At 42.4% G+C, this 19,404-nt stretch overlaps 1 protein-coding gene across 3 annotated transcripts in view; it reads right to left on the reverse strand.

The window, feature by feature from the left end:
* Positions 1-19,404, reverse strand: part of LOC133504875 (chloride channel protein 2-like) — a 158,091-nt gene that overhangs the window by 86,828 nt on the left and 51,859 nt on the right. For 2 of the 3 annotated variants that reach the window (XM_061827578.1, XM_061827576.1), the window contains exons 3-8: positions 8,755-8,886; positions 8,431-8,559; positions 7,648-7,781; positions 3,830-3,907; positions 2,140-2,218; positions 113-238 (exon numbers count right to left, since the gene is read on the reverse strand). In XM_061827578.1, the coding sequence (XP_061683562.1) occupies positions 113-238; positions 2,140-2,218; positions 3,830-3,907; positions 7,648-7,781; positions 8,431-8,559; positions 8,755-8,886 (678 nt within the window). The remainder of the gene's footprint in view (positions 1-112; positions 239-2,139; positions 2,219-3,829; positions 3,908-7,647; positions 7,782-8,430; positions 8,560-8,754; positions 8,887-19,404) is intronic. The other variant, XM_061827577.1, reaches the window with a different exon arrangement.

Raw genomic sequence — 19,404 nt, forward strand, 5'->3', positions numbered from 1 at the left:
ACATTGTATATTTGGCATCTATATCTGAAACTAAATGGATGATCGAAAATGTGAAAAGGCTAATCCTTCGTAATGTACACTAGACAACAGGCAATACACTTGTCTGTTTTACCTTCATCTCTGTTCCAAACAGCAAGTACTCTGAAGATGAAGGCACTGAAGGTAGCTGCAAAGAAACCTCTCCAATAGTTCCTCACCGCAAAGAATGTAGATGTTACTTCAATACTGAATAAGACACCTAAAAACCACACATAAAATCCATATCAATAACATATGGATGTGATCAGTTTAGCAGAATTATGAAATGACTTCATACATGACATTCAACAAAGCACTGCATTGAAAGTAACTGTACCTTGACAGAAAAGCAAGCAAGCTCAACACAGTACAGTGAAGAAAATAAGTATTTGAACATCCTGCTCTATTGCAAGTTCTCCCAATTAGAAATCATGCAGGGGTTTGAAATTTTCATCCTAGGTGCATGTCCACTGTGAGAGAAACAATCTAAAAAGAAAAATCCAAAAATCAATGTATGATTTTTTAATGATTTATTTGTGTGATATAGCTGCAAGTAAGTATTTGAACACCTGAGAAAACCAATGTTAATATTTGGTACAGTAGCCTTTGTTTGCAATTACAGAGGTCAAACGATTGCTGTAGTTGTTCACCAGGTTTACACACACTGCAGGAGGGATTATGGCCTACTCCTCTACACAGATCTCAAGATCAGACATGTTTCTGGGCTGTCGCTGAGAAACACGGAGTTTCAGCTCCCTCCATAGATTTTCTATTGGGTTTAGATCTGGAGACTGGCTAGGCAATGCCAGAACCTTGATATGCTTCTTACGGAGCCACTCCTTGTTTTCCTGCCTCTGTGTTATGGGTCATTGTCATGTTGAAAGACCCAGCCACAACCCATCTTCAATGCGCTGACTGAGGGAAAGAGGTTGTTCCCCAAAATCTCACAATCCATGGCCACGGTCATCATCTCGTTAATACAGTGCAGTCGTCCTGTCCCATGTGCAGAAAAACACCCCCCAAAGCATGTTGCTACCACTCCCTTGCTTCACACTCGGGATGGTGTTGTTGGGATGGAACTCATCATTCGTCTTCCTTCAAATACGGTTAGTGGAATTATAACCAAAAAGTTCCATCTTGGTCTCATCTGACCACAAACTTTTCTCCCATGACTCCTCTGAATCATCCAAATGGTCATTGGTGAACTTAAGACGGGCTTTGACATGTGCTGGTTTAAGCAGGGAAACCTTCAGTGCATGATTTCAAACCATGACGTCTTGGTGTATGACCAACAGTCACCTTGGAAATGGTGGTCCCAGCTCTTTTCAGGTCATTGACCAAGTCCTTTCATGTAGTCCTGGGCTGATTCCTCACCTTTTTAAGGATCATTGAGACCCCAGGAGGTGATGTCTTGCATGGTGCTCCACTTGAGATTGACCGTCATGTTTAGCTTCTTCCATTTTCTAATGATTGCTCCAACAGTGGACCTTTTTTCACTAAACTGCTTTGCAATTTGTCCATAGCCCTTCCCAGCCATGTGGAGGCTTACAATTTTGTCTCTGGTCTTTGGTCAACTCTTTGGTCTTGCCAATGTTACAAGTTTGAGTCTTACTGATTGTATGGGGTGGACAGGTGTCTTTATGCAGCTAACGACCTCACACAGGTGCATCTTATTCAGGATAATACATGGAGTGGAGGTGGACTTTTAAAGGCAGAATAACAGGTCTTTGAGGTTCAGAATTCTAGCTGATCGACAGGTGTTCAAATACTTATTTGCAGCTGTATCACACAAATCGTTAAAAAGATTTTCCTTTTTAGATCATCTCTCCCACAGTGGACAGGCACATATGATGAAAATTTCAGACCCCTCCATGATTTCTAGGTAGGAGAACTTGCAATATAGCACGGTGTTGAAATACTTACTTTCTTCACTGTATATAACTGTCAATTGGAATATGGCTCTGAGCCAACACATGGTAACATAATTGCAGCTTAACGTCAAGCAAGAAAGTAAAGAAAAGCAACAGGAGCACCGGTTTTTGTATTATGTTTGGCAATTATTAAAGTCAATTTAATCCATAAAGGTTTTCATTGGCAATCTTTGTTTGTCAAGGAACTCACCTCCAATTGGGGCTGCAAAGCAGCAGCCTACTCCCACTGCACAGGCTGCTGCCAGCATCTCAATGTTCCTTGACTCATTCTGAATCACACACAGACAAACACACACACACACACACCACACACACACACACACACACACACACACACACACACACACACACACACACAAACCGAAAGTTTATTGTAAATTCTAGTCAGTTTTTGACCGAGAAGGTGGTTGTCGGTAATTACTGAAAGCAGATTGGAAATGCAACCCATAAGATTTCAAATGCTCCATGATGCTTTAAGATGCCAAATGATGGATTGCAGTGTAACGCACAACATGCGAAACAACAAAACAGAATGTGAATTATATTATTCTAGAGCAAATGGCCATGGGGCATGAGACAAACAGACTGGTTAGGTTAACGCCCCTTGTTAAAGTTTTTGAAGAAGAAAATTCTTTAAAAAAGTATTAAAAAAGAAAAAAGAAACTACTGCTCTCTTGTTACAAAGCATTTGCCTGAGAGAAAATTTTCTAATTTTCCATTTACGAAGATCACTTGAGAAATTAGGAAATTAAGACCGTATTTTCGCGACCGTAAGGCACACTGTATTAAAAAGCACAGTCTCAGTTACAGTTGCTATTTGTGCATTTAACAGATCTACATAAGGTGCACTGTTATTGGGCCCAGGCATGGTAAAACATGCTACCTTAAAACATACAGTGGCACTCACGAAGCAGTGAGGAACAATTATTCCACTTTTTTTTTGTAAACAGAAGAACAAGCCTACTTTTTTCTCACACAACAACAGATGCATGCAAGTCACGAGTCAACACGCCATGCACAATCATGGTTTCACACCTAACCAAAAACATCACATTGCAGCAAACATAACAGCACAATCAGCAGAGAACAACAAGAACAAAAATGATAACCGAACAAATAATTGACATAAAACATGCACTTCAAACACTATTTATGTACGTTTAGTGCCGCAAAGCATGCTGGCAGTGCCTCCAGCCTCCCAGCGATGTTACAATACACTAGCATCAAATATACTGTAGTATCCATGCATGCTGTTTAAAAAAGGCAGCGGAAACAAAATAGTAAGCAACAAGAAAAATATTCAACTTGTGACGCCGGCCTCAAAACCTGAGGCCCGTGACATTAGTTAAACTGATGTTATTATGCACAATGCACATATCAGTACTATATTCCTACTGGCGGGCCTACCCTTATCCTCTCTAACACCTACCCTTCTCTCTTTAACATCAGCATGGTGTCCTCAGTCACGTCTGCCTTTCCTCTATAAAAGTAGTGTGTCGGGAGGAAATGCTGCCAGTCAGTCAAGCGGAGCGCTCATCAAAGTCATGCTACAACATTTACAGATTTTGGAACTTGGTTTGCACATATGTCGTGCCACAGTTTAAGGCACCCCCGTCAATGTTTGAGAACATTCAAGACTTTTAAGTGTGCCTTATGATGGTGAAAATACAGTAGCAAACATTTATAATGATTGTTTTGTATCAGTAATCTATATAGGAAAAAAAAAATTCAAAACCTTCCCGGGGAAAACTACAAAACCAGTGTGCTCACCCTTATTTACATGATGAAACAGATGAAAGAGTTCATACAACAAATCTAAACATGGAGCAGTCTAAAAATGTATTTTGTGAATATTAGAAAAAAACACTGACTACAGTTACCTCATAAATTCCTCCAAATAAAGACATAAACTTGCTGAGGAGAGCTGCACACAAACTGGCGATATGGACAAATGGACCCTAGAGACAAAAAGGGCATAAAAAAATCCAACAGATACGAGAATACTAGGAGATTAAAATAACAGCATGTGTGAAAGCATTAGAAGAAGGTTGCCTGTATTTTAAGGGCTTAAGCCATTGGTGCATTTAATTTATGAGAATAGTAGAGATTGTTGTATACTACCCTCCAAAACTATTGGGAAAATGAGGCAAATTGGAATGGGGTGGGGGTGGGGGGAAGATTCAGGTCAGTAGTGAACCAAACCAGAACTGTGACATCAGCAACCCCCTCCAGGTGGCAGGAGTGCAAGAATCACAAACTACTGTTTACATAAGGATTAAAAGTATAAAGAGATTCACATTAAAAAATAAATAAAGGGGGGGGGGAAGCATGAAGTAGAATTTGTTTGACTATCGGAGAACTTATTGGCCCATAAAAATGAGTAACAAAAATAGTACTAACTCTTTGAGGTCTATTTGTTCAAATGCTTTTGCTCACCTAGAAAGGTGATCTTTGTTACGAACAATGCGAAGTGTTACTGCCTGGTAATAAAAATGAAATTTTGGTGTTGAATCCAAACAGTTTTGTTTGCCTAAAACTTTTAGTATTCATCAGAAATACATAAAATTACCTCACTGCTCCAACAAATATGGAGGGAACTCATCAGACAAGAGAATCTATGAAAAAAATACCTTCTCAATATAACATTTCCATGACATTGTTGCATATTCTGCCAAAACATCAGTTTGCCTCCCCATTGGTTTAAAAAAAAGTATCTCTACCAAAAAGTGTTCCTTGTTGGTCTCGGTCATTTCTGTGGCCCTGTACTGTACTGTACTGTAGGTGCCCATGGTGTGCCACTTCTAAATCATTTGTCATTCATTCTGAGGTGAGGTTGTGAAGTTCCAACTCAATAGTTACACTCGGATTCACACATACAGCGAATAAAATAAGTATTTGAACGCCCTGTTATATTCCAAGTTCTCCCACTTAGAAATCATTGAGGGGTCTAAAATTTTCATCATAGGTGCATGTCCACAGTGAGAGAGATAATCTAAAAAGAAAAATCCAGAAATCACAATGTATGATTTTTTAATGATTTATTTGTGTGATACAGCTGCAAAAAAGTATTTGAACACCTGTCTATCACCTAGAATTCTGACCCTAAAAGACCTCTTAGTCCGCCTTTAAAAGTCCACCTCCACTCCATGTATTATCCTGAATCAGAAGCACTTGTGTGAGGTCGTTAGCTGCATAAAGACACCAGTCCACACCATACAATCAGTAAGACTCAAACTTGTAACATAGGCAAGACCAAAGAGTTGACCAAAGACACCAGAGACAAAATTGTACACCTCCACATGGCTGGAAAGGGCTACGGAGAAATTGCAAAGCAGCTTAGTGAAAAAAGGTCCACTGTTGGAGCAACCCTAACCCTAACCCTTAAAGCAGCACATGTCAAGGCCCGTTTTAAGTTTGCCAATGACCATTTGGATGATACAGAGGAGTCATGGGAGAATGTTTTGTGGTCAGATGTGACCAAAATGGAACTTTTTGGATATAATTCCAATACCCTTATTTGGAGGAAGACGAAAGATGAGGTCCATCCCAAGAACACCATCCCTACTGTGAAGCAAGGGAGTGTTAGCATCATGCTATGGGGGTGTTTTTCTGCACATGGGACAGGACAACTGCACTGTATTAAGGAGAGGATGACCCCGGCCATGCATTGTGAGATGTTGGGGAACAAACTCTTTCCCTCAGTCAGAGCATTGAAGATGGGTCATGGCTGGGTCTTTCAACAACACAATGACCCTAAGCACACAGCCAGGAAAACCAAGGAGTGGCTCCGTAAGAAGTATAGGTTCTGGCATGGCCTAGCCAGTCTCCAGACCTAAACCCAAGAGAAAATCTATGGAGGGAGCTGAAACTAAGTGTGGCGACAGCTCAGAAACCTGTCTGATCGAGAGAAGATCTGCGCAGTGGGCCAAAATCCCTCCTCCAGTATGTGCAAACATGGTGAATAACTACAGGAAACATTTGACCTCTGTAATTGCAATGTCTACTGTACCAAATATTAACATTGGTTTTCTCAGGTGTTGAAATACTTATTTGCAGCTGTATCACACAAATGAATCGTTGAAAAAAAAAAAATCATGCATTGTGATTCCTGGATTTTTCTTTTTAGATTATCCCTCTCACAGTGGACATTCACTACCATGAAAATTTCAGATGCCTCCACGATTTCTAAGTGGGAGAACTTGCAATATAGCAGGGTGTTCAAATACGTATTTTCTTTACTGTAACGTGGCCTCTGGTCCCAGTAATCTTGAAAAGGGGCTCTATTCCACTGGAGTTGCTCACAGTGAGGAGCGCTGAGTAGCTATGTGTATACTTACTACCCTCTGGGTTGGTGTTTGTGCATAGATGAGAAGGGAGCCTCCCTCCCCCTTCCCCCCTTCAGGTGTGTGTGTGTGGGGGGGGGGGGTCCTAAATGATGTCTATGCCTTAGCTATCAAATAGTTGTTCCGCCGGGGAACTTCAAGGCTCACATGGGCAATTACAGTGAGACCTGGAGGGTTGCAATTGAGAGGAACGGGTCTCCGGACCAGAACACGAGCTGTGTATTGTAACTAGACTTCTGTGTTCATCACAGATTGTGGCAGAAATCCCCAAACCAGTTTGTGGACAACAGTGGTGAGAAAGGCTGCAGTTGGTTTGCTGGCCTCAATATTGCAATTCTGATTTTTCCAGATTATGTGGCTCTGTTGGCCATTATCTCACTGGAGGTGTTCACAGCAGTGTGTGAAGCAGGTGGGATTAAAATTGGCACCTTTAAGTCAGCCCAAAGTAGAGTGGTTCATTTATCTTGGGGTCTGATTCATAAGAGAGAAGATTGACAGGCGTATCAGTGAGCGTCTGCAGTGAAATGGAATTTGCATCAGTCCATTGAGTTGAAGCAGTAGCTAAGACAAAAGCTGAAGCTCTCAATTTACAAATCGATCCGTCATCCTATCCTCACCTATGGTCATGAGCTGTGAGCAGTGACGGAAAGTACAAGATCTTGGATACAAGCAGGTGAAATGAATTTCCTCTGCGGGATGCAGGAGAAGATCAGTTATCCGGCATGGGCTCAGTGTAGAGCCACCGGTCCGCAACATTGAGAGGAGTCAGATGAGGTGGCTTGGGCATCTGATTAGAATGTCTCCGGGATGCCTCCCTACTGAGGTATTCTATGCATGTGCCACCAGGAGGAGACCCCAGGGAAGACCCAAGAAACACTGCAAAAACTAACTAGGTTGGCCTGAGAAGACCTCAGGATCCCCCTGGGAGAGCTGGATGAAGTAGCTGAGAAGAGGGAAGTCTGGGCATCCCTGCTAAAGCTACTGCCCCCGTGACCCAACCTCGAATAATGGGAAGAAAATGGATGGATACATGGATGAAAATTCAAAAAGTGCCAAACAAACAACATCACACTTCCACTACAAGGCAAATTCTGATAGGGGATTACTTTTCCAGAAGCTTCCGAACTTGAGATGACCCACCACATGAGTTTTTCCCAATCAAGTGAGACAGAGAGATAATGTCCAGAATTGTTCACCTAAGGTGGAGTGCCATTATAGTCCGATGTGTAGTTACTCCAAAAATAGTTGCTCTTACACAGTTTATACTGTCCCCTACATCAATTTATAACAACTAGACTTCATCAAACAGTTGTTATTTAGGGCTGACAAGTCTCCCTCAGTGTTTTAAGTGTTACCTCCTTGCCCAGTGGCATTCCACTGCCCAGGGCACAGGTTAAGCCGATGACTTTAGCCACAAAGGTTTTGAAGGTAAGGTACTCCTTCAGCACCACACCTCGCAAGATTGTCTTCATCTCTGGAATACCTGAACCTAGAGGGAGCAGAGCATGTGGAAAAATAAAAACTCACCCCCAGTGTTTTGATTCTGACTTCGTCCCAGATAACCAAACTTCTCATCTTATCTCCAAGGGAGAGCCTGGACACCCTATATTGCACTGCACTTTAAAGTAAAAGAGAATTGTGCTGATCTTGTAGAATTCACACTGGAAACAAACGTAACTTCAGGGTCACAAACAAACCCAGCCTTATTCCTAGTATATATATATAGTCATGTGAATTTCATAGTGTTATTCCAGAATCCTTCTTTCTTTCTTCCTTGCTTTATTTAAACCTGTCCTAGTCTGCTATGGTGTATACAGGCACATGGCAGCAGTGACATGATATCGGAGTTTGTTTCTATCTATATGTGCAACACCCTTGGAAGGAAGGATGCATGCAACAAGTAGCAGATAGAACTGGATGTGACAGTCAGCCTAATGTCAGCACTAGTGTGTGGTGGGATGATTCCTTATTTCACTGTGATGAATCATCTCAATCAGCAATACAGAAGATCTTGAATTACATAGCCTCAGTAAACTGCCATGCCACAATAGTAAACAGTATGCTGTATTCTACGCACATTTTCCAGACATTTGATTTTATTCGTACATTTCCCGATATTTGTGTTTAATTAATCGTACCAACAGCCTGCGGCGCGAGAATCTGAGTGAAGCCAGCAGAGAAGGTGATGAGGACTACAGGGTATGTGACCCAAGCCAGGTACTGCAGGAAAACATTACTGTCCAGGCCACCATACATCCACTTTTGTGCTGTTGAAACACACACACCAGCCATCCAAATGTAAACAAAATTATAGAAAGGGGATGAATGGATTATAAAACAAAGACTATTAATGGTATTTACAAAGACTATCATGACAAAGTGATAACTCAATGGACTTACAGTAACATGTACACGTTAAGGAAACAAATTCACTATTGCTCCTTATGTTCAACATGTATCACCTTGAAGACAGATGGCAATGCAGAAATCCACTACCCAGCTAACCAATGCCATGAGGAGACCCAACAGGATAAGGAAGATCCAGTCCTCCCCGACCCTCGAGATCAGGAACTTCTGGCAGCGGACTGTGCATACTATAGTCAAGATAAGAAGACAGCATGCTTTGCCTCAAAGACTGCATATAGTACAAACAACTTGGACATACAGTACAAATTATTCAAAACCATTGTGGAAAAAAAAAAGTCATACATAAAAAAGTTACATTTCAACAGGGGTGTGTTTACTTTTTATATCTAATATAGCTCAATGGGCTTTGTAGGTGAGGCAGGTTCTCTCAATGTCCCGCAGGGAGGCAAGAGAATGGGTTAATAGGGTAAAGAGGAAGGGAAGGGACTCAACAGAAACTTGAGGAGCCCTCATGTTCAGAGTGATGGTGCTGGATGCGTTGTTGTTGACCCATGCTGCCTGTGGTCTCCCTTTCAGAAAGTCCACCAGCCATTTACACATCATAAATATGAGCCCCGTCTGGTCCAGATATTAGATCAGTAGCTGAGGGATGAAAGTACTGAATGCTGAGCTGAAGTCTATAAACAGCTGTCTCACATAAGAGTCCCTAAGGCCACTTGACATTCCTGTGGTCGTGCGGATGACAACATCCATACTACATCACGTGGCCTACGCATTGCCCTATGCAGCACCAGTGCATATCTTGTTCGTAGCCTACCTACTGCCCACACGTAAAAAAAATGTTGCTGCGAGGGGAAAGCTGTGGCGTTCATCTCTTGGGATTGGCCCATTTTAATCACATGCTGTGATGACGTACTCACCACTGCTCCCATCTCCATATACTACTTAGAACGCCGCATTCTCCATCGATTTTGGTGCATAATTAAAAGACATCATCTGCCCATTTAGGTCCATTTGTTCAAGCAGACATGCTTCCACGTTTACCAATGTTGTTGTTTTGTTCCTTGTTATGGAAAGGAAAGTTAAAAACGGCTATCGGAAATGACCAAAATGTGCTTTGGAAACCACACCCTGTGGCACCCTAGCCAATATCAGCCGTAACGACACCTCCGATTTGGAGAAGAACTGCAGTGGATTTTCAAAATGAAGCACGTGGGTGGTGCTCAAGTTTAAAGGCAAACTACTCACACGAGAGCTGCAGTGATGTCAGTGTGGTCGCGGCATGCACAAGTATAAGGATGCCTTTAGAATTCAGGTGTGAGAGGGCAGCAAGGAGGGCGGTGTAGACGGCGTAATTGGTGGACCAGTTGGACTGAAATGAAAACTGGAAGGGGTGAGTGCTCCCTGATGGTAGTCATTGAGGCAGGAGGGAGAGGACTTTGGTACGGGGATGATAGAGGTAGCTTTGAAAAAACGTGGGGACAACATTAAGCCTCAAGGAGGTGTTAAAGATGTCCATGTCATGTGAGGCCAAGGGCAGCCCCTCAGAACACGACCGGGTATGTTGTCTGGGGCCAGAACTTTTTACATGTTGATCATGTCGAGAGAGCTTTCCATGCTATCCTGAGTCTGTGTCAACAGGAAAATGTGTAAACCTGTGTCCAGGGGTGCTATTGTGTGCCTTAAAGCGGACAAAAAAAGTCATTCAGCTCATTTAGCAGGTAGGTGGAGCTGTGGCAGGTCTGTGGTGAGGGTTTCCAATCTGTAATGATCTGAATACCACACCACAGACTCCTAGTGTCACAGAAGCGGTGGGGGATCTTCCTAGACTACTTAGTCTTGGCGTGCCTGATGCTGCGGGAAAAACTGTCCCTCTCGGTCCTCAAACCCTCCTCATTCACATGTCTAAAACCAGTAATACAGAGCTTCAGCAGTCTGTAGACCTCCCCTGACCATCATGGCTTCTGATTAGCAGCACGGTGATGGACTTTGTGATGGTGATAACCTCCATGCCCTTATAAATGTAAGATTTAACAGTCTGCGTCCTCCTGGAGGCGCCTCAATCCTGTTATTTTTGGAGTTTGGGCAATACAGACAAGTAGTATCGCAGTGAATTTGTGTGAATAAAATGGCCAGTACTTCAGAGTCATAAACTCCAGTCATGGTGGGCAGTGTACAAGGTACCTTAAAATGTCAATTCTTCAATGCGTAACACATACAGTGGCAGGAAGTTATGTTATTGAAGGACCCGCATTTCCACAAAAGACAGTACAAATATGAAAGGTAAAGAAACATTAGTATCTACTTTTCCTTTCGGCTTGTCCCATCACAGGTCGCCACAGCGTGTCATCTTAGGTGACACGCATATTTGTTTGGCACAGTTTTACACCGGATGCTCTTCCTGACGACCCCCCTCTGCATTTAGCCGGGGGGAGAAGCTTACAGAACCTGGTATTCCCAGGCGGTCTCCCATCCAAGCACTAACTAGGGCCAAACCCGCTTGCCTTCCGAGATCAGGCGTTCTCAGGGGAACATGGCCGGCCGTAAGCAGAAACTATAGGATAAACAGTATTAATTGAATATGGAAATATCAAAGGTTCAGTGATGTGTGCAACAGTCAAGCTCAGAGAACCAAGGATGATTAGGGAGGAAGGGAGAATAACCAAGGGAAATTAGATTACAAAACCCCAAGACTGCTAAATTGACAGGTGCTCCCTGAGTCTGGTGTATGTGTGGGTATAACTTCATATTTGAGGGGTGTTGTAGATCAAAGATCAGGTGGGCAGGGAAAGAACAGGTAGAGGGGGCAGAGCTGGCACAGAATTCAGATTCCTGACAGCCGATGAATAAAACTGGAAGTTGATTTGTCCTGGCCCACACACTTATACCTGATGGGAGAAGTCTTTTAACAGCATTCTGACAAATGAGTCCTTAGAGTCCAAGTGTGTGGAGCAGAGTGGAGGGAGGTGAAGATGGCATCATTGGTTGACCGGTTGAACTGATATGGAAACTGGAAGGTGTCCAATAAAAGGAGAAAAAGGACTTGATGCGGTGCATAACTCGCCAGTTGAAGCACTTCATCAGGATGGGAGTGAGTGCTACTGGACGGTAGTCATTGAGGCACAGGACCAGGAGGATGGTGGTGGCTTTGAAGCACTCAATGTCACTGTTGTCAACGAATGGGTGGGCTATCTTCCTGGAGTACTCCCACTTGGCCACCCTGATGCCACTGGACAGACTGGCCCTGGGTGTCCTCAGGCCCTCCTTATACTGCACTTTGAACCTTCAGTATTCTGTAGACCTCCCACAACAGCATTGGCTTCTGATTGGCACAGACAGTGATGGACTAGGAGGTGGTGACATTGTCCATGTACTTGTTTAACTAATTTCGGCAGTAACAGTTTTTGTGCACTGCTGAAGGTCTGTGATGGATCTGTAGATGGCAGCCTGTTTGAACATGGTCTAGGTCTATGTTGGCCAGTCTAAGTACCCCAGGAGACCCATTTGGCACACTAGCACTAGTTTTCCAACTACTTGGGAGACTTTAAGCACTGGTCTGTATACTTGCATTAGCTGAACAGTGAAATGGTCTGAGGCACCAAGGTGGAGGAGGGGAAGAAGGGCCTTACCTCCCACGAGAGTTCTGTGCGCTTGGTAGCATGTAAGTTGGTCGATCTGAAAGGGACTGACTGGATCGCTGCTGTTAAACCATGTTTCCACAAACACAAAAACACAGCACTCTCCCACAGACCAGTGAAATCCAGCTTGTTGTCCACAGAGCGTATCTCGGCTAACGCCAAAGAGAGAATAGCCAGCTTGTGTGGTTTAGCCGCTAAAATTCCACACTGCTGTTCGTGGTGCCTCCACTCTGGGTGCGAGACGCAGGAGTGGTGGTCAGATTTGTAGGGCTCCTGTGGAGACGGCAGTTCCGTAGCTCCTCAGTGAGAGTAGAAATTAATTGCATAAAAGTAGTTCTGCCGATGTCGAGCAGAAGTTTACGCCTTTATATGCATCTTGGAAATTGTGGGCATGACGAAGATGGACCAAAACACTCGAACATATACGATAGAAAACACGAAAACACCATTTGTTTGAGACAGAGAGCAGCCGCTGCGTATGCACATGCCGTATTTAAACCCTAAAACCCTAATAATCTTTAGACACAAAGAGGGATAAGGGACATAATAGACAGCGGCCCATACAATATTTCATAATCACTGGCAAGACACACCAACCGTCTTCCTGTATGTGAATCTCTTCACAAAATTAAAAAAATATATATATTATAATAATATTTCAAATTCCCATCTTAAGTAAGAAGTCCACTGGCATTGAATGAAATCACCTTAAGGCAACAGGAGGGGGCCATAGCTAGTACATGTACACAAAAATTATTAATGAAGTTGAATTGCTGGAACATCAGTTTGATGATAACTCATAGGCCGTGCATGCATGTTATTCAGTATTTCATCGCTACAACGCGGTTCACTTCATGCGATCTCACTTTTACAAAGACAAAATGTGGTTACTTCTGATCTTTTCTGTACTTCTGCATCAACACACAAGCCCCCAAAAATGCATCTGTGCTACTATTTCTAGGCATGAACCTACTGTATTTTCCGGATGACAAGCTGCTACATTTTTCGGGCGCCATGAACCCTGTGGGCTGATTTCTGATGCAGTTAAAATGTTTGCTTTTTTCCCCACAAGCAGCTATAGGTTTAACAGTACAACAAAAAACTTTTTAATAAAATTGTTCAACTGTTGCCATTCCCTACAATGCACTAAGGTTTGGCCATGCACAAAGGCTTTCATTGTTAATATCTAATTTTTACAACGTACCACTGTGTACAGTGTATGGTTCACAAGGCTCGTGTATGAAAGAAAACACTCCACTGAATGGGCCTGGCCTATTAACCTGTGCGCTTTGTCGTCCAGAAAATACAGTGTACCTGAATATACCTTCCACAACTCTTTCCCATAACCTAATTGTAAAGGTCATAAAATCTAATCATCTTTAGTTCAGCTCTGCACATCATCCTTGTTCTTAGAAAGGGCACCAGCACACTTTTCCTCCATTCCTCATGTATTTTCTCACTTCTTGCTCAAAGTCAGCTGAGATGGGCTCCAGCTGACCTGTATCCCTCAAAAGGGTAAGTGGTATAGAATACAGATCTATGGATTTATTCAGATGCTTCTTTTTTGGGGGTGGATGTAGGTGCATCTATACTTTTGTGCAGAACTAACAGAATCCTCTCTTGCTCTGAGATAAGGACACTTGCATACCCAGTTGGCCACTGAAGTTTTTTTTCCCCCTTTGCTCTCAATTCTTAAGTATCAAGTTGATTTTAGCAGTATCACTCAGTAAGACATCTGAAGTGCATGAAAGCAGATTGGCTGTTCCAAATGGCTTAATGGTGTTTATTGATTATACAATAGCTGTCAGAAATAACAAGGTCAGGCCGTGCATCTGATCACAACTTCTTTTCAAAGAGTCAGTTGCGTGAGATGCAAACTGCAGCCTCTATCCATGGCTCAGGAGCAAGATTACAGCTAACATTCAAAGAACTTTACATCATATATAAATTTAAAAAAGTCCATTTATTCTTTTTTCTTCGAATATAGAGCTTTTCATGTTAAACCTAAGTTAATAAATATATGACATGACCCTAGAAAGACTATTCTTCTTCCAGCTTATTCCAACAATTCTGAAAAGAAGAGTGGGGAAAAAATATCTCAGAGATATCAAAGACTCGTTAATTTAGACTGAGTTATAGAAAACGCTTGACTTCAGTTGTTGCTGCTCAGGGTGGTTATTTTGTTTAAGGGGCAATTATTTGTTCACCCACAGCTTTAAAACATTTAGTGTGAACTAAATAAAAACAGTTACCTTTTAAAAACGGTCTTATGTTATATGGGCTATTCAAGTGTAGTATATACATGTTTAATGATCTTAAACATTAAAGTGGGGAATCTTTGCCCCAAAAAAAAAAAAAAAGAAATTGAGAAGGTGGTAAATATTTTTTCCACTGCTTCATATATTGTTAATTCCCTGGAGGAATTTCCAAAATCTACAAAAAAAAAAAAAAATCTCAAGCAGTAGATCAGTCACCTCCTCGAGCAGTTACCCTATCGTGGTGGAGGGGTTTGTGTGTCCTGATGATCCTAGGAGCTAAGTTGTCTGGGCTTCACACCCCTGGTAGGGTCACCCGTGGCAAAAAGGTTCTTCGGTGAGGGACGAGACAAAGTATGACTCCATAATCCCTATGAGTAATACAAATCTTGGATCTCGGTTCCCATTGCCTGGACGCTCTTCAATCCCTGGGGTTGAGGTCACTAAGGTGGTTAAACAGCTTTTTGGTGGCAGAACCCCGTAGGTGGATTACATTCGTCAAGAGTTCAGAAAGGCACTAGATGTTGTGGGGCTAGTTGACACCCCTCTGCAACATCACATGGCTATCGGTGAAAGTAACTCTGGATTGGCAGACTGGTGTGGTTGTCGCCCTTTTTGTGTGTGTTCCAACTATAGGGGGAATCATACTCCTCAGTCTCCCTGGTAAGGTCTATTCAGCAGTACTGGAGTGGAGAGTCCATTGGGTAGTCAAATCACAGATTCAGGAAGAGCAATGTGGATTTCGTCCTGGCCACGTAACAGCGGACCAGCTCTGCACCCCCGGCAGGATCCTCTAGGGAGTTCGCCCAACCAGAGTACATGTGTTTTGTGGATTTGGAGAAGGCGTTTAACAGTGTCCCTCAGGGAGTCCTGTGGGTGGTTCTTCAGGAGTATGGGATACCGAACCCCCTGATATGGGCTGTTTAGTCTCTGTACAACCAGTGTCAGAATTTGGTCTGTATTGCCGGCAATAAATTGGAATCGTTTCCGGTGAGAGTTTGTCACCTATTCTGTTCATATTTTTTATGGACAGAATTTCTAGGGGCAGCCGAGGCGTAGAGTGTGTCCGGTTTGGTGGCCTCAGCATTGCATCTCTGTTCTTTGCAGATGATGTGGTTCTGTCTGCTTCATCAAGCCGTTCATTGGAGCGGTTCGCAGCAGAGTGTGAAGCAGCTGGGATGAGAATCAGCACCTTCAAATCTGAGACCGTGGTCCTCAGTCGCAAAAGGGGGCAAAGGGAAGTCTGGTACCCCTGATGAAGCTACTGCCCAACCCAGGAAAGCGGTAGAAGATGGATGGCTGGAGAGTAAATCCGTAAAATGTGTTTTTGTGCAAAGAGATTACACTAGTTACAGTCAGAGTGTACATACCATTGACATCTGCCAGAATGCTTTGTAAGCCACACAACATGTGAGACAAAACAGAAAAAAATGGGTGTCCATCTCATAAAGGTTCCCAGTATATGTGATTGATGAAAATGTTACTGATTAATGTGCAAAAAAAAAAAAACAAAAAAAAAAACACTCAAATCATAATGTTGGAAAGTAAGCAAATTTATTCCTGGATGAAAGCCTGGTGGACCAAAAGGCCAAGGGCCTGTTTTCATTACATCTTTTTCTTCCAGCATTTTTTTTTATCCCTCAATTTCTCAGACCTTTCCTATCAACTGACCCATCTCTTCTTTTTATTGCACTCTCATCCGTTGCACACTCTTTGTTTACCCCCTCTTTTCCCATCAAATCATACAGCCATTTTTGCGCCCTTCTCTTTTACTCTTAAACTCTTACCCACCCACACACCAAATCTGAACTACTCATCTCATTTATTGCAGTGTCAGCACTTACAAGCCTCTGTAGATGTGTGTGGGTTGAAATATGAGATGCTTATCATGCCTTAGCAACTTTAAAAGCCTTCCATTATTGTATGACTGCTGTCTGTACACATTGGTACTAATATCTAACCTATGTAATTACATAAATATGGAAGAGAGGGTGGGTGGTGGGACTCACAACATCGTAAAACAAGCATTTACCAACTCATTTTCTCAGGTTCTGGATATAGTTAATGGAAGAGACTACATTACATTTATTTAGTGGATTTATTGTAAATACAGCATAAATTTACATTCTGGTGTAAAGCTGTGGAACATTTGTCTGTTATTATACTACGGAGACAAGGAATGCATTGATCAATATGGCTGTCTGCAACTTAGACTTAATTCTCTCTCTCTCTCTCTCTCTCTCTCTCTCTCTCTTCTCTCTCTCTCTCTCTCGATCTCTCTCTCTCTCTCTCTCTCTCTCTCTCTCCTCTCTCTCTCTCTCTCTCTCTCTCTTCTCTCTCTCTCTCTCTCTCTCTCTCTCTCTCTCTCTCTCTCTCCACACAAAACACAGAGTTCTTTATTTCTTTCCATTAGAGGTAGGGGCAAGCTGTAATAAAGCCAGGAAGAGGAATTAGGTCAACACAGTTTATTAAACTAAAATAAAATTAAACAAAATTAGTAAATTAATACAAATTGTATTGCCAGGTTTAATATAGGAGATGTGCCAAAAAAGTTCCAAGACTGGTGTCACAAAAGATGCATTTCAAATCCATACATCAATACATGTTGGATTTCAAATCAGAAATAAAGTTTTACTCTTCGAAAGTGATCGCCATGGGTTGGTGAAACACCAACAAGATGTTTTGCTACAATTCTTGCCTCTTCTCACCCACTAAATGAAGCAAACATCCTCAATCGGCTTGCCCACATTCAAGGGGAAAACTCACAGTTGCTTGGGTTTGAAATATCGCATTTGTAACACCTGTCTTGGAATGTTATTAAGACACCTTGAATGAGGAGATGATAATACATTAAGTAATTGCTGAAAAGGGATTACAATGGAAATACCACAAAAAGTGTGCACCAATTAAAACTCAATTGAATATAACTGTACTACTCAGTGGACATAGAGTAATAGCGTCACATTTGACACATTTGGCTGCAACTTAAGGTCTAAATTACACTAATGTGACTGATTTCACAAACTGCTTCTGTGTTTTGGCCAAGCTTCTGTCAATAAAATAATGATGCGGTATAATTTTTCATGTGTGGTTATAAGATGTTATAATAACCTAATTTCAAGACCTTTTAGGGTCTGAGTGTTATTTTTACCCTGTCCTGATGGTTAAAAACTTAACTGAAATCTTGTTCTTCTTTTCCTTTTGGCTTGTCCCGTTAGGGGTCGCCACAGCGTGTCATCTTTTGCAATCTTAGCCTATCTCCTGCATCTTCCTCTCTAACCCCAACTGCCCTCATGTCTTCCCTCACCACATCCATAAACCTTCTCTTTGGTCTTCCTCTCGCTCTTTTGCCTGGGAGCTCCATCCTCAGCATCCTTCTACCAATATACTCACTCTCTCGCCTCTGAACATGTCCAAACCATCGAAGTCTGCTCTCTCGAATCTTGTCTCCAAAACATCCAGCTTTGGCTGTCCCTCGAATGAGCTCATTTCTAATCCTATCCAACCTGGTCACTCCGAGCGAGAACCTCAACATCTTCATTTCTGCCACCTCCAGTTCAGCTTCCTGTTGTTTCTTCAGTGCCACCGTCTCTAATCCGTACATCATGGCCGGCCTCACCACTGTTTTGTAAACTTTGCCCTTCATCCTAGCAGACACTCTTCTGTCACATAACACACCAGACACCTTTCGCCAGCTGTTCCAACCTGCTTGGACCCGTTTCTTCACTTCCTGACCACACTCTCCATTGCTCTGTATTGTTGACCCCAAGTATTTGAAGTCGTCCACCCTCGCTATCTCTTCTCCCTTCAGCCTCACTCTTCCCCCTCTACTTTTCTCATTCACGCACATATATTCTGTTTTACTTCGGCTAATCTTCATTCCTCTCCTTTCCAGTGCATGTCTCCATCTTTCCAATTGTTCCTCTGCGTGCTCCCTGCTTTCACTGCATATGACAATATCATCTGCGAACATCATGGTCCAAGGGGATTCCAGTCTAACCTCATCTGTCAGCCTATCCATTACCACTGCAAACAGGAAGGGGCTCAGAGCTGATCCCTGATGCAGTCCCACCTCCACCTTAAATTCCTCTGTCACACCTAAGACACACCTCACCATTGTTCTGCTGCCATCATACATGTCCTGTACTATTTTAACATACTTCTCCGCCACACCAGACTTACGCATGCAGTACCACAGTTCCTCTCTTGGTACTCTGTCATAGGCTTTCTCTAGATCCACAAAGACACAATGTAGCTCCTTCTGACCTTCTCTGTACTTTTCCACGAGCATCCTCAAGGCAAATAATGCATCTGTGGTACTCTTTCTTATTTTCAAACTTCAAATTTTGTTGATATTTAAATTTAAATATAAATGACATTTAATTTGTTTAAAGTGAGGATCTTATTATTATTTCCCAAAGCAAGTGGGAAAGGAACATTTCTCAAGCCAACATATTAAGTTTTAATAATGCGGGAGCAGCGATGCAGTTTTAATGAGGGGTTGAAAGTTAAAGGAACATTCCTTTTCTCACTTGTTTACCAGAGATAAAGTCCTGGGGTGGTGCTTCCAGAACATATGGATACCCTGACCCTGGAGAACATATAAACCATAGACCAGTGTTATCATAAGCAGATATGTGTGGTTGTAAACAAAACAGATAGCAAATAATTCAGCAAAATAATTTCCAGGACTTTAGTTACTTCATCCAATATATATACATAAAAAAAGAAAATTAAACCGAAGATGTAGTTTTGGGGGGATTAATTCGTGGGGTGTTAGCATAGGGGGGGAATTAGGAAATGTAAGTGGACTGCACTGTAGAGCCTGTTCTCATGTGCAGTTTCTATCAAA

Source organism: Syngnathoides biaculeatus, chromosome 8 (genome assembly GCF_019802595.1).
Source record: "Syngnathoides biaculeatus isolate LvHL_M chromosome 8, ASM1980259v1, whole genome shotgun sequence".
Classification (NCBI taxonomy): Eukaryota; Metazoa; Chordata; class Actinopteri; order Syngnathiformes; family Syngnathidae; genus Syngnathoides; species Syngnathoides biaculeatus.